At 40.2% G+C, this 12,739-nt stretch overlaps 1 protein-coding gene across 1 annotated transcript in view; it reads right to left on the reverse strand.

Annotated features, from left to right (window-relative positions):
* Positions 1-3,534: 3,534 nt before the first annotated feature.
* NRCAM (neuronal cell adhesion molecule) overlaps positions 3,535-12,739 on the reverse strand; it is a 252,352-nt gene continuing 243,147 nt past the window's right edge. The window contains exon 27 of the mRNA XM_081244738.1: positions 3,535-3,831. Within this exon, the coding sequence (XP_081100864.1) occupies positions 3,594-3,831 (238 nt within the window). The 3' untranslated portion in view covers positions 3,535-3,593. The remainder of the gene's footprint in view (positions 3,832-12,739) is intronic.

Consider the following 12,739-nt stretch of genomic DNA (forward strand, 5'->3'; position numbering starts at 1 on the left):
TAAAATTACTTAGATTATGAAAGTAGAATTAATCATTATGCTTTAAAATACAGAAATATCAATTACATTTTTTTGGAGAATTTTCACATCGTAGGTCCTCAATAAAATTTGAAATTTATGAAAAAAAAAAAAGGAAACCAGGGCCATTATAAATCATCTGAACAAGAAGGCATCAACAGACCAATGCTTTTAGTAGTCAGGCTTTACAACTGGCCAGCCCCCTTTGCTAAACAGAGCTGTGACTGATGACGTGGCCTGAGGATGTAGATTGTGAATCTGGCCCACGGTGTAGACTGGAGACCCTGACTTGCTGCTCAGAAGTGAATGCTCTCCACAGTAAAAAGACTAATAACAAGGTCTATGTAGGGTCTATTAGCATCTTACGTTGATGTATATATCATGTTGTTATCCAAGTAACTGTATAGCGAGAGGGAGCTCTGTGCCAGCAGAAGGTCTTGTGGATGGAAAGCTGGGACCAGGGGACCAAGGGCAGGTGGAGGAACGGAGGAACAAGCCAGGTCTCGGCTGTTTGCAGAGCTGGGCAGGTGTGAGGCACAAGAACTGGGCTGTTGAGAAGTGGGTGGATGACACACCCGGGAGTGATACTTGTCAACGCCCAAACTGTGTCATCAAGCAGGAGAGGTTAAGGAATCCAGTTGCCGTGGCCGGGGACAGTGGAGGTCCAGGAGGGCAGAGGAGAGGGTGCCCAAAGGCACCAGGGAACAGGCCTGCAGAGGTCAGGCTTCAGGAAAGGAAGCAGCACCTGACTTCTCAGACTGTTTCTCCAAAGGCTGGTAATATCTACTTCGCCTTTGCATTACAATGTTTGATATGCCCTTCTTTTATTAGCTCTCTTTTATATTGCGTCCAGTTTTGCATTTAATTTCCTCTGCCTTTTAAAAGCAAAAATCAAAATTTGTGCTATTTTAAAACATTAAGAGGGACTTCCCTGGCGGTCCAGTGGTTAGGACTCTGCACTTCCCCTGCCAGGGGTCTGGGTTCGATCCCTGGTCGGGGAACTAAGATCCTGATCCCTGGTCAGGGAACTAAGATTCCGCAAGCCACGCAGCATGGCCAATAAAAAAATAAAATAAAATAAAACATTAGGAAATCTAGGTTTGAAGAAGTTAAAAATCACAAAGAGATCACGACTGTTTAATAGTCACTTTTTTTTTTTTTTTTTTTTTTTGCAGTACACGGGCCTCTCACTGTTGTGGCCTCTCCTGTTGCGGAGCACAGGCTCCGGACGCGCAGGCTCAGCGGCCATGGCTCACGGGCCCAGCCGCTCCGCGGCATGTGGGATCTTCCCGGACCGGGGCACGAACCCGTGTCCCCTGCATCGGCAGGCAGACTCTCAACCACTGCGCCACCAGGGAAGCCCTAATAGTCACTTTTTTGATGGAAATCCAGTCACATCTGCCTGTACCGTTACATATCCCATTACTTGGACATTCATACTCCACTAGGAACATGATATATTACAAGAGAGAGAGGGACTTTTAAAACCACATTTAATTTTTAATACAAACTCTGTTGCACAAGTACAGAAATGACCCCTTCATGCACAAATTTAGCATCTACCATTATGGAAGAGGAAAAACTGTACTTTTCTTGTCCCCGCACACACTGGCAAATTTTAAGTAACTTATCTTTGTGCTCTCGGATGCCAAGGCAGCCTGTTTTGTCTTTCTGGATTTCCACTAGAAAGGCTGATCTGTGAAAAGTGAATATTGGAGATATGAAACTAGGTAGGGCCATCTTTACCTGGGATTACTTCAAACTGTGCTTAGGCAAAGCTCTGAAGATTTCTTCTAGAAACCTGCTGTCAATATGGAAAATAGTTCACTCTTTCAGTTTCACAGCAAAAAGGGAAAATAAAAACCCAAAAGGCATTTAAGTAACTGCTTTCCAATCCCATGCACTGTGTTAATTAGCTAACATCTTATACAGTACAACATAAACATCGTTGGCCTGTTTAATTGTACGTAACACCTATAAGCATATAGCATCTACACTTTAAGTGTATTTACAGATTCAACAAAATATCTACATATAAAAAGCTTTACTTAAAATTAAACTTGATGCAAGTTATGAGAAACCAATTTATTGGCAAATGAAACTGAGCATTCCTTCAACCATAGGTTGTTATAGAATTTTGTATTTGGAAGGAAACCATTTGATAGATATTATTTTTGAATATGATAGAATATATATGCTTCTTTTTGAAACTGGAGATGTAATCCCTTTGACTGTTGGCCTTGTTAGCACTTGTCAGATTTCTTAGATTCTGCAAGGCATCCATGCAATTTGTATACACATTATTTAATGCTGCAGAGTTTCAAAAGCTGCCATATACATAAAGACTTAGAGGAAAATATATTCCTGTTGGTGTGCTGTTGTATCCTGTTAAGTTTTGGAATAACTTGTTTTTTTTAAATTTTCTACCTACCAAGTTGACATCTTTCTTACTGAATGTGACTTGTATTAATAGGACCCATAAAAGACCACAAAATCATCACTTGCTCCAGTTGGTGATAAAGCTTTTCTTTTTATACCTGTGGGGGAAATCATGCTCCTTAAAATAAACTATCTTCCTAATTTTATTTTCACAGTTCCTTTTTTTTTTCAGCATTGCAGTTTTCATGAACTATGCTTTTTCAAAGTTACTTTTAGACAATGATAGTAATCTAGGACTCCGAGTCGACTGTACCGAATGATACAGAAGGCGGTACATTGTGGAATGCTTATCGTCTGAAGGCACTGCATGTGTCTTGCCCTGTGCTTTCTGGAATAATTTTTGACACTGAATTGGAGTGATCTGTTTGGTATTCTCTCGGTCTGCCACAAATGCCAAGATGCATTGCAATACGCATTGCTTATGCCTAAAAAGCACTGAAAGGAGAGAGGATGTAAAAGGTAGAACTGTACCGCTGTAATACCTGGACGATTAAGAAGTCTGTGGAGTGATAGGATCAAAGAGCAGGTAAGAGAGTCTCATAAGCATCAGCAAATGCACCTGTCGTAATTAACGCATTTAGCAAGTAGAGACTGTACACACTGTGCCTAACAGTCTCCCAAAAAGACTAACGACAGCTAGACATAGAGTCACCAATTTCACGACAATGTCCACAAAGACACTGAAGTTCTAGAGAATACTACAGTCACACTCTTGACAATGAAAACGGAATTCATATTTAGGGGTTCAGCGGAGGAGAGTATAAACAAAGTACCAACCCGTGTCTGAATAACATACACAGGTATCTTCTTTAAAGGTGTAGCATTTTTCATGCATCCTAGTGAATGTATCCCGAAGAGGGAAGAACATGATCTGTTGATGACACTGTGTTATTTTTTATCAGTTCTTAGGAAATCAAGATAACCTATGTTGAATGAAAAAGTATGCACTTTGCACTGCAGTTCACATTAAGATATCATTTGACTGAGTTAGGCTCTTGCTTTGATGGTTCTCATCATATGAACACACAGCAGAACACAGACTTTCTGCCTCAATGTTCAGAGTATGAGAAGGCGGACAGACAAATACTTAAGATAAACATTCGAGAAAAGTGGGATATTGGCAAAGAGCTCACAGATTAAACAAAGGAATTCATGGCGTTGACGGGAGAAGGTGCCTCTGAGCTTTCGTTTCCTTCAGCTGGTTCTTTCTCTTTCTTCCCACTGTACTGTCCAATAAAGGAGCCGTCCTCATTGAACTGGCCATTCACCCCCTCTCCATAGTCAACTAGGCTGTCATCACTATCTTCCTTTTTCACAGTCCTGTCTGAAGGTGTTCGACTGCCTTTTTTTAAAGGCTTGTGGTCTTCTGCATCACTGGAAAAAAGAGAAAACATTTTCGTCAAGACTGGCGTTTAGGTAAAAGGCTTGGTTCCCAAAGATCATGCATGCAGATTATGAGAAAGCATTTGGAGCCCTGAGCTTCTCTAGCCCAATCTAATCGTCAGGTGGCCTCCAAAGACCGGGACATGGTTGGAATGAAAGGCAAGTGCAGAAATGGTTTAATCATGAAGTCTTCGGTAGGTGGATGGCTTTGTAGGGTGCATGTCAATATCAATGACAGATTCTGGCTACTGATTTGGAAGCAATTCAGAGATCGTCACAAGCATTACAAAAGGAAGAACTGAGAAAAGCTGAAAATCATCACTACTTTAATAGAATTAGAAAAGGGGTAAAAGCTTATGACAAGTTGAGAAGTTAGTATGTTAAACTGCATAATATCTCTGATTCCTTGGATATGAATGGAGAATGATTTTGGTTAAGTGTGAAATATGGATTTTTGTTTTTCTGAGCAAGAAGCAAAATCCTGCATCTCGAATCTTTTTGTTACTGAGTACAGGCCAGACTTGTAAACTTGAACCTTACCTTTCAAGAGACCTACACATTCCATTAAAAGGATGCAGAAGAAACAAATGAAAATAGCCTAAGAAGAAAAGCAAAATCCTTATACTGATCGTATACAGTATTTTTTTTTCTGTAAGAATTTTAGTTAATGGGTAAAGATTTATTAATTTGGAAAGAGACATACTTTAACTTCGGAGCACTACATTTGTACTATTAATGGCATGTCAATATATTCTGAAGAGTGTGAGTGCAAATGCAAAAGCAAAGATTTCCTGCCCTCACTTTTACCTTACTACTCCTTTCTCTGCAGTGTGGAATCTGAGGAGTGTAATTTTATAAAAATGTGTAGGACTCTCTCTATATTTGCTTATGTCTCTTTTGAACCCCTAAGCACAATATCTGGAAGTAGGAGAGTAATCACTACGTTTAAGGACATTCACTCACGTGGTCAAGTAACTAGGTATGCATACTGACTTAGTCCCTAACAAGTAACATTTGGTTTAAAAAAAAAAAAAAGGAAAAAAAGGCAATGACATCTTTTGTATTCTTTCAAAGAACAAAAATCAAAGGCAAAAATGGGAAACATAAACAACATTAGTAAAAGATAAAAAGATGTCATGTAAAAGACAGGTCCCATGAGCTGCAGTATCTCACCTAGTAATTTGTGTTAGGATTTAACTGCTCCCTCTTCTTTGAAGAGTAACTCTTTCTTTTTTTTTTTAGCCAAGATACAAATATTTCATGATGCACAAACCTTCTGGTTCTTTGGCCAATAATTTCTACTAGGGTCTCCAGTTTTTCACCAAGGAGAAAATTTCAAGACTGGAAACAAATACTGGCTTCACATGACATTGGCATCCGCTATTGAAAATTACGTTTTAGCAATCCACAAGGGCTTGTCACAAATTAAATAAATGATATTATCGTTTTAATAAACAGCTGGGGAGGTATCAGAGTCTTGGGGTGGCCTGTGTTTGGGGCACTGTAGGGAACATAGCACCCAGTCTCCAACCCGCTGTAAGAATAACTTGCACATTTTTGGAATTTAATCACTAGCTTCTAGGCTGTGCTCGAATACTTCCTGTGAAATACTGCCCATGACTTGGTGAGACACTTAATTCTACTGAGGAGTTCAATAGTGAGCAGAATTTTGTCACCTGGATTCCAACAATTAGTATTATTCTGCTTTGTAGAACTAGTGTTCCAAGGTATACACTCCAGGAAATTCTAGTCTATGGCATTTCTTTGATTCATCCATCCATCCATCCATCCATCCATCCATCCATCCATCCATCCATCACACATCTAATAAATGTTTACTGAGTGCCTACTCTAAGACATAATGTTCTAGTCGTTTGGGATAGAGCAGCAAACAAAATAGACTAAAGCCCTGACTTCATTGAGCTTACTTCTAGTAGGGGAAAATATAGACAATCAACATATTTTAAAAATTAGTTATAGAGTGTGTCAGAAGGTGATTAGTGCTATGGAAAATATAGAGCTGAGTAAAGAGGATGGAAGGTGTCAGGGGAGGGGATGGAAGATTGACATTCAAATAGGATGTCCAAAAAAGGCCCTGTTAAGAAGTGACATCTGATCAAAGACTTAAAAGGGTTGAGTTAGCCAGGTGGATGGCTGGAGGGAGAGCCATTATGACAAGAGTAACAGCAGTGCAAATGCCCTGAGGTGGGGCAAGCCTGTTCTAGGAATGGCAAAGGAACTCAGAGGGAGGTGGGGGGCGGAGCGGGGGAGAGGGAGGGAGAGAGAGAGAGACATTAAAGTAAAAGAGGTAATAGAGCTAGATCAGAGCCTTGTAGGACATTGTAAGGATTCTGTCTTTAACTCTGAGTGAGATGGGAAGTCATTGGAGAGTTTTCAATGGATGAGTGACATGATCTGATTTACATTTTAACAGGATTACTGTCGAGCTTCCCTGGTGGCGCAGTGGTTAAGAATCCGCCTGCCAATGCAGGGGACATGGGTTTGAGCCCTGGTCCCGGAGGATCCCACATGCCACGGAGCAACTAAGCCCATGCGCCACAACTACTGAGCCTGCACTCTAGAGCCCATGTGCCACAACTACTGAGCCTGCGTGCCACAACTACTGAAGCCCGCATGCCTAGAGCCCGTGCTCCACAGAAAGAGAAGCCACCACAATGAGAAGCCCACGAACCGCAACGAAGAGTAGCCCCTGCTTACCGCAACTAGAGAGAGCCCATGCACAGCAACGAAGACATAACGCAGCCAAAAATAAATAAATAAAATAAATAAATTTATAGGAAAAAAAGGATTACTGTCATCAGTGTTACGAATAGCCTACCCTAGAGGGAGGAATTGGCAAACTACAGCAAAGTTGGGCCATGCCCATTTATTATGTATTGTCTCTGGCTGCTTCTGCACTGCAGCAGAATTGTAGAGTTGCAGCAGAAACTGTGTGGCCTGTAAAGTCGAAAGTACTTATTATTGGGCCTTTTACAGAAAAAGTTTGCCAACCCCTGCTCTAGGGGGCTAGGGGAATTACAGCAATAATCCAGGAGTGAGATGGCTATGACTTGGGCCAGAGTGGGACACTGGGAGTGGTACAAAGTGGTCATTATAGACATATTTTGAAGGTGGCACCAACAGGATTTTCTGAGGGATTGGATACGGAATAACAGAGAAAAAGACAACACCAACATTTTTGGTTTGAGTAGCAGGAAGGATGGAATTACCCTTACTCAGGAGTGCAGCATGTTTTGGTTGGAAGATCAGTGGTTCAGTTTTGGACATGTTCAAGTTTGACACATCAGAGGAACCACTCCTTTAATCATTTTGTGAGTCTAGTATAACACTGATATCTAAAACCAACAAGAACACTCTGAGAAAGTATAATTACACGCTCATCTCATTTATGAACACAAATGATGAAAAAATCCCAAAGAAATCATGAGCAAATAGAATTTAGCAATCTGCTAAAAAGATAATGTATCATGACCAGGTTGGGTTGCATTCCAGGAATGCAAGCTTGTTTTAGCATTTAAACACCAATTCATATAATTCACCATTTTAGCAGAAGAAAAGAAAAATATTTTATGATCATCTCAGTAGATTTAGAAAAAAGGTATATGGTAAAATCCAACACACATTCACAAAAAAACTTTCATACACTGGGAACAGAAGTATCTTCATTAATCTGATTAAGTGTGTCTATAAGAAACTGAGTTAATGTCATCCTTGATGGTGAATGTTGAAAGTTTTCTGTTTGACATCAGAAATAATAATTAGGACTTCTAATCAAAACTGCATTGGAGGGACTTCCCTTGTGGTGCAGTGGTTAAGAATCTGCCTGCCAATGCAGGGGACATGGGTTCAAGCCCTGGTCCAGGAAGATCCCACATGCCGTGGGGCAACTAAGCCCGTGTGCCACAACACAACCTGTGTTCTAGAGCCCACAAGCCACAACTACTGAGCCCGTGTGCTGCAACTACTGAAGCCCACATGCCTAAAGCCTGTGCCCCACAGTAAGAGAAGCCACTGCAATGAGAAGACCGTGCACTGCAACGAAGAGTAGCCCCCGCTCGCTGCAACTAGAGCAAGCCCGCGTGCAGCAACGAAGACCCAATGCAGCCACCCAAAAACAAACAAACAAACTGCATTGGAAATACTAAGCAATATGATAAGAAAAAGAAATAGAACATGTATATTAAGAAGAAAAGAACTGTCATTATTCATAAATGATATGATTATGTATGTAAAAAATCCAAAAGAACCTACAGGCAAACATCAGAATAAAAAGAGAGTTTAGTAATATTGCTTAATACCATATTAGCATAAAAGTAAATTTTATTTAAGTACTTGCAAACAATTGGAAAATGAAATTTTAAAAATAATTCCATTTTGGCTACCATAAAAATATGAAGTAGATAAGAACAAATTGAACAAAAATATGTGTAAGACCCCCATGAAAATGAAACTCATGTTCAGAGCTATTAAACAAGAGGTAAATAAAATGGAGGGATATACCATAACTATGGACAGGAAGATCCATGGTAAATATGTTAACTTTCTTTATATTGCTCTTTAGATTCAATTTATTTCCAATAAAAACACAGGTTTTTTTTTGTTGTTGTTCTTTCTTTGCAGTACGCGGGCTCTCCTATTGCGGAGCACAGGCTCCAGACGCGCAGGCTCAGCGGCCATGGCTCATGGGCCTAGCCTCTCCGTGGCATGTGGGATCTTCCCGGACCGGGGCACGAACCCGTGTCCCCTGCATTGGCAGGTGGACTCTCAACCACTGTGCCACCAGGGAAGCCCCATGATTCTAAGATGTATATGTATGTGAAAAGGGCCGAGAATATCTAAAAACTTCTGTAGGAAGAATCACAAAGTTGGAGGACTTGACCTACCAGCTATCAAGACTCACTCAAAGCTACTGTATTAAGACAGTGTAGTTTTGGGGCAGAGGTAGACAAATTGATCAGTGGAATAGAATACAGGGAGATCTTTTTTTAGCTTTATTCCTACATCAAATTTTCATGTCATCATAACTGGACTCATTTTCCAACCATTTGCTGGTACAAAGAAATATAATTGACTTTTATGTTAATTTTGTGTTAGGCCACATTACTAAACTCTCTTATGAATTCTAATATTTTCCTGCAGATTCATTTGGATTTTTATACACACAATCACACCAGTCATGAATAATGGCCAGGGAAGGGGCTCCCTGGAAACATCCTTTCCAGCTTAATGGCCATAGTGGATGAGAATCTACAGCAACATGGGCTGTGCTTGAAAGAAGAGAAGTAAAGAAAAGGGATGCTCTACCCACAAACAGAGTCTTTCCAGGAAAAGCTGTTCAAAGGCATCTCAAGATATTTTTAAGACTTTTTAGAAAGTGGTGTGATATAATGTCCTACTTCAGGAATTACAATCTGGTTAAATGAGAAAAATGTATGAGGCACCAGCACAGTGCCTGGCACGTGGTTTGTACCTAACAAGTCACCACCTGCCATCACACCTCTTCTCTCCACTCCAGCCCCCACCTCAGAGAGGTATTTTTTCTAAGAAATCCCTTGTATAACACACACACTTAGAACTTTCCAGATGTGATGAGCAGTGACAAGTCTCTGCTGAAGCTCTGGATGAGTACTTGCCTCTTTTCAACTCAAAGATGAATTTTCAAATGAAAGAGTAAGTCAACTATGTTTGACATAGTGCCAAGGGAAGTTGCTTGGTCAAGTTTAAGTGTGAAAGGATAGGTTCCCAAATGAGAGGAATTTAGAAGTTACAGAATATGATTGAATAGTCACATCCCTATTTAGCTATACAGTATTCAAAGCTTAAAAAAATTAATCCACATTTTTATAAGAATTTTTTAAGGACAGGTGTCAGATGTTCTTAGCCTAGAATGTCAAAGATTGAACAAATTTCAAAATAAGTAGTAAAACAGTCATAAAATAGTATATACAGCCATAAAATATATATATTTTTTGATACTTACATCCATGATTATCTTTATTCATTGCTATAAGTTGTGCCATGAAAGGAATGTTCAAAACTCAGCTCCTGCATTACTCCCTCTGGGAAGATTTCTTGTACCACCTCCTTCAAGGCCATGCACTTGGCTTTGGCTTCCTGCACCTGCCCCCTTGGTGCCTCAGCAGTATCCCTTCCCCTTCATAGCACTCTTCACACTACGCTCAGATTGTTCTTTTACTTCACTGCATCCCTCACTAGACTATAAACTAGTGAGATAGCATTCTATTGGTTTTAATATCCCCATAGCCTAGCATACAGTAGGCACTCAATAAATACTGGTTGAATGAATTCATTGTAAAATAACAATAAAAGAGACAGTGGGCATTTTGGAAATTCTTCAAAATTCTAACTTTAACATGTTTTTCATTTCTTCTTCATCAATTTTTTTTTTTTTTTTTTTTTTTGCGGTACGTGGGCCTCTCACTGTTGTGGCCTCTCCCGTTGCAGAGCACAGGCTCCGGACGCGCAGGCTCAGCGGCCATGGCTCACAGGCCCAGCCGCTCCGCGGCACGTGGGATCTTCCCGGACCGGGGCGCGAACCCGTGTCCCCTGCATCAGCAGGCGGACCCTCAACCGCTGCGCCACCAGGGAAGCCCTTCATCAATTTTATGATGTGAGACAAAGCATCGGAACATACTCTTTCCTTTCCCTTACCCTAAAGAATGAATTTTAGGGAGTTCACTTTTTCTCAGCAGCATTTCGTTCAGGAGTGTGCACACAGAAGGTATCCATTGAATGTCTGCTGAGTAAAATGCGGCAACGATGGATACATCTGTGATCGTTGGGTCTGATTTATCTGTAGTCACCATCTTACCATGGCCAAACCATACTGCAGGGTTTTTTTGACATTCACGATCCAAACACTCCCTGTAAAAGTCTGTCATTATTTATACTGCTCACATATCAGTTTATGTCTGTGAGCAGAATAAATCTGAAGGATATAACAAATGCAACACATCTTCACATCATCCAAGCCTTACAAGCACGGGTTAACATGCTTGCAGCAGGGTCAAGTTCATGTGACAAGCTTCCCATGCCAAGAGCCTCCATTTATGGTATGAATTCAAGTACTATGGTCATATGGCTTATGACCTATGTTCATTCTGGGTTTTAAAGGAATGGATCTGAAGAATAAAATAATACTTACACGGTTGGTTGCATTGTTTCTCTGATTTTTCTATATGCTAGTAAGGGTGCAGATCCTACTGTCTGTATAATTAAAGAAACAAACAAAGAAAGCTGCAGGCTTCCACCAGAGGGTGACTGCTTGGGGGTGGGTGTTGGAGTGAGGGTACAAGATTAGAGCACATGAAAAAAACATCAAATTTGGCCACTGAAGTTCCATCCCTCTTTGCACTATGAAATACCTGCTGGCTCAGAGCCAACCATGTAGAAATGGTTTCATCTTCAAGCCTGAGAACAAGCAAATCATCAACAGAATTCATTTCTATTTAGGCAATAGCCCTGATTTTGTGTGTGTCTGTGTGTGATTAGCATATTAATTTATTTTCAGAATGAAAAAGAATAAGAATCAATAAATAATACAGAACTCAAAATTTCTAGAAGGTGCAAAGCAGAGAAGGGACTTGTGATTGAGGGAGAAGAATGACATTTAAATGTATTATTTTAAAAATTCTGTAATAAACAGTTGGAACCATTTTCACTCATTATGACATCTATGAAATGAAAAGTCTTTTAGTTTTTTTCAGTAGAAAAGAAACCAAAGGGAAAAAATTCTGAGGTCATGTCAGGAAGTCACAGGACAAAGCCACCTCTGTAGCAAAGGGTGGCTGGGTGTTTTCAGAAGTGATTTCACTTGTGACATTGTCCTTATGAATTTTCAGCTTCAGTGAAAAAAAGTCACTGAGTTGTGTTTGAGGTTTAAGACAGCTGTCAGAACCTTATTTCCTTTGGCAACCCCCAGATCAATGGAATTACATTTTTTTTTTCTTCACACACACACCAATGTGTGTGTACTCAATAAGCCCAAGGAAAAATCTTCCTCTTCTGAGAAACTCAAGGCATAAACTAAAGACAGCCATTTGAAAATGCTTCACAAACATCACATATGAATTAACACCAAGGCAAATAAATATGACCAAATAAATGTAAACACAGTAATAATGAGGCCAGTAACAAAACATTTGCTGTGTACTGCTCTGAAACCCCAAATCACATTAAAACTCATTAGCAGACAGTTTGCAAAGGTACACAGAAATCATAGAACTAGAACTCTTTGGAGATCATCTCATACCTCAACAACCCTACCGTTTTATAGATGAAAAAAATGAGACAGATTAAATGCCATATCTAAAGAAATCAAGGGTAGTGGCTGAGTTAACAGTAAAACTAAGTCTCTTGATTCCAGATGAGTTCACATTCAACTTCCATTTCAATCACGTTTTAATGGAGTAGGCAGCAGAGGGACCCTGAGAAAGTCATATCACATCAGATCATGGTTTCACATCACTCTAAGAGCAAGCTGACATTTGAGACGCATGGAGTAAGCAGTACATTGCCAGATTCATTTGGGCATGATAATGTAGAAGACAAACCCATCGCCATATGAAGAATGTATGGAGTGCAATGGTTTGTTTTCAGTTCATGCAAATACATGATATTGTCAGGTTATATTAAAGATCCAGCTTTAGCACTACAAATGAGGGAGTGGTGTGCATATCCTGGGTAGAATTCTAGTCAGAGGAACACTAAAAATAACAAGTTATTTAGTAATAGTGAGCTTCCCTGCTTTACAGGAGAAATGTGTAGAAGAGTGAATGAAATCAACTCACCCAACCTAAGGCCTGGCAACCCTAGGCTGTGGACATCTGCAGGCTGCTTTAACGCGTTATAAAACCTT

Source organism: Mesoplodon bidens, assembly GCF_964165515.1.
Source record: "Mesoplodon bidens genome assembly, chromosome: 9".
NCBI lineage: Eukaryota > Metazoa > Chordata > Mammalia > Artiodactyla > Ziphiidae > Mesoplodon > Mesoplodon bidens.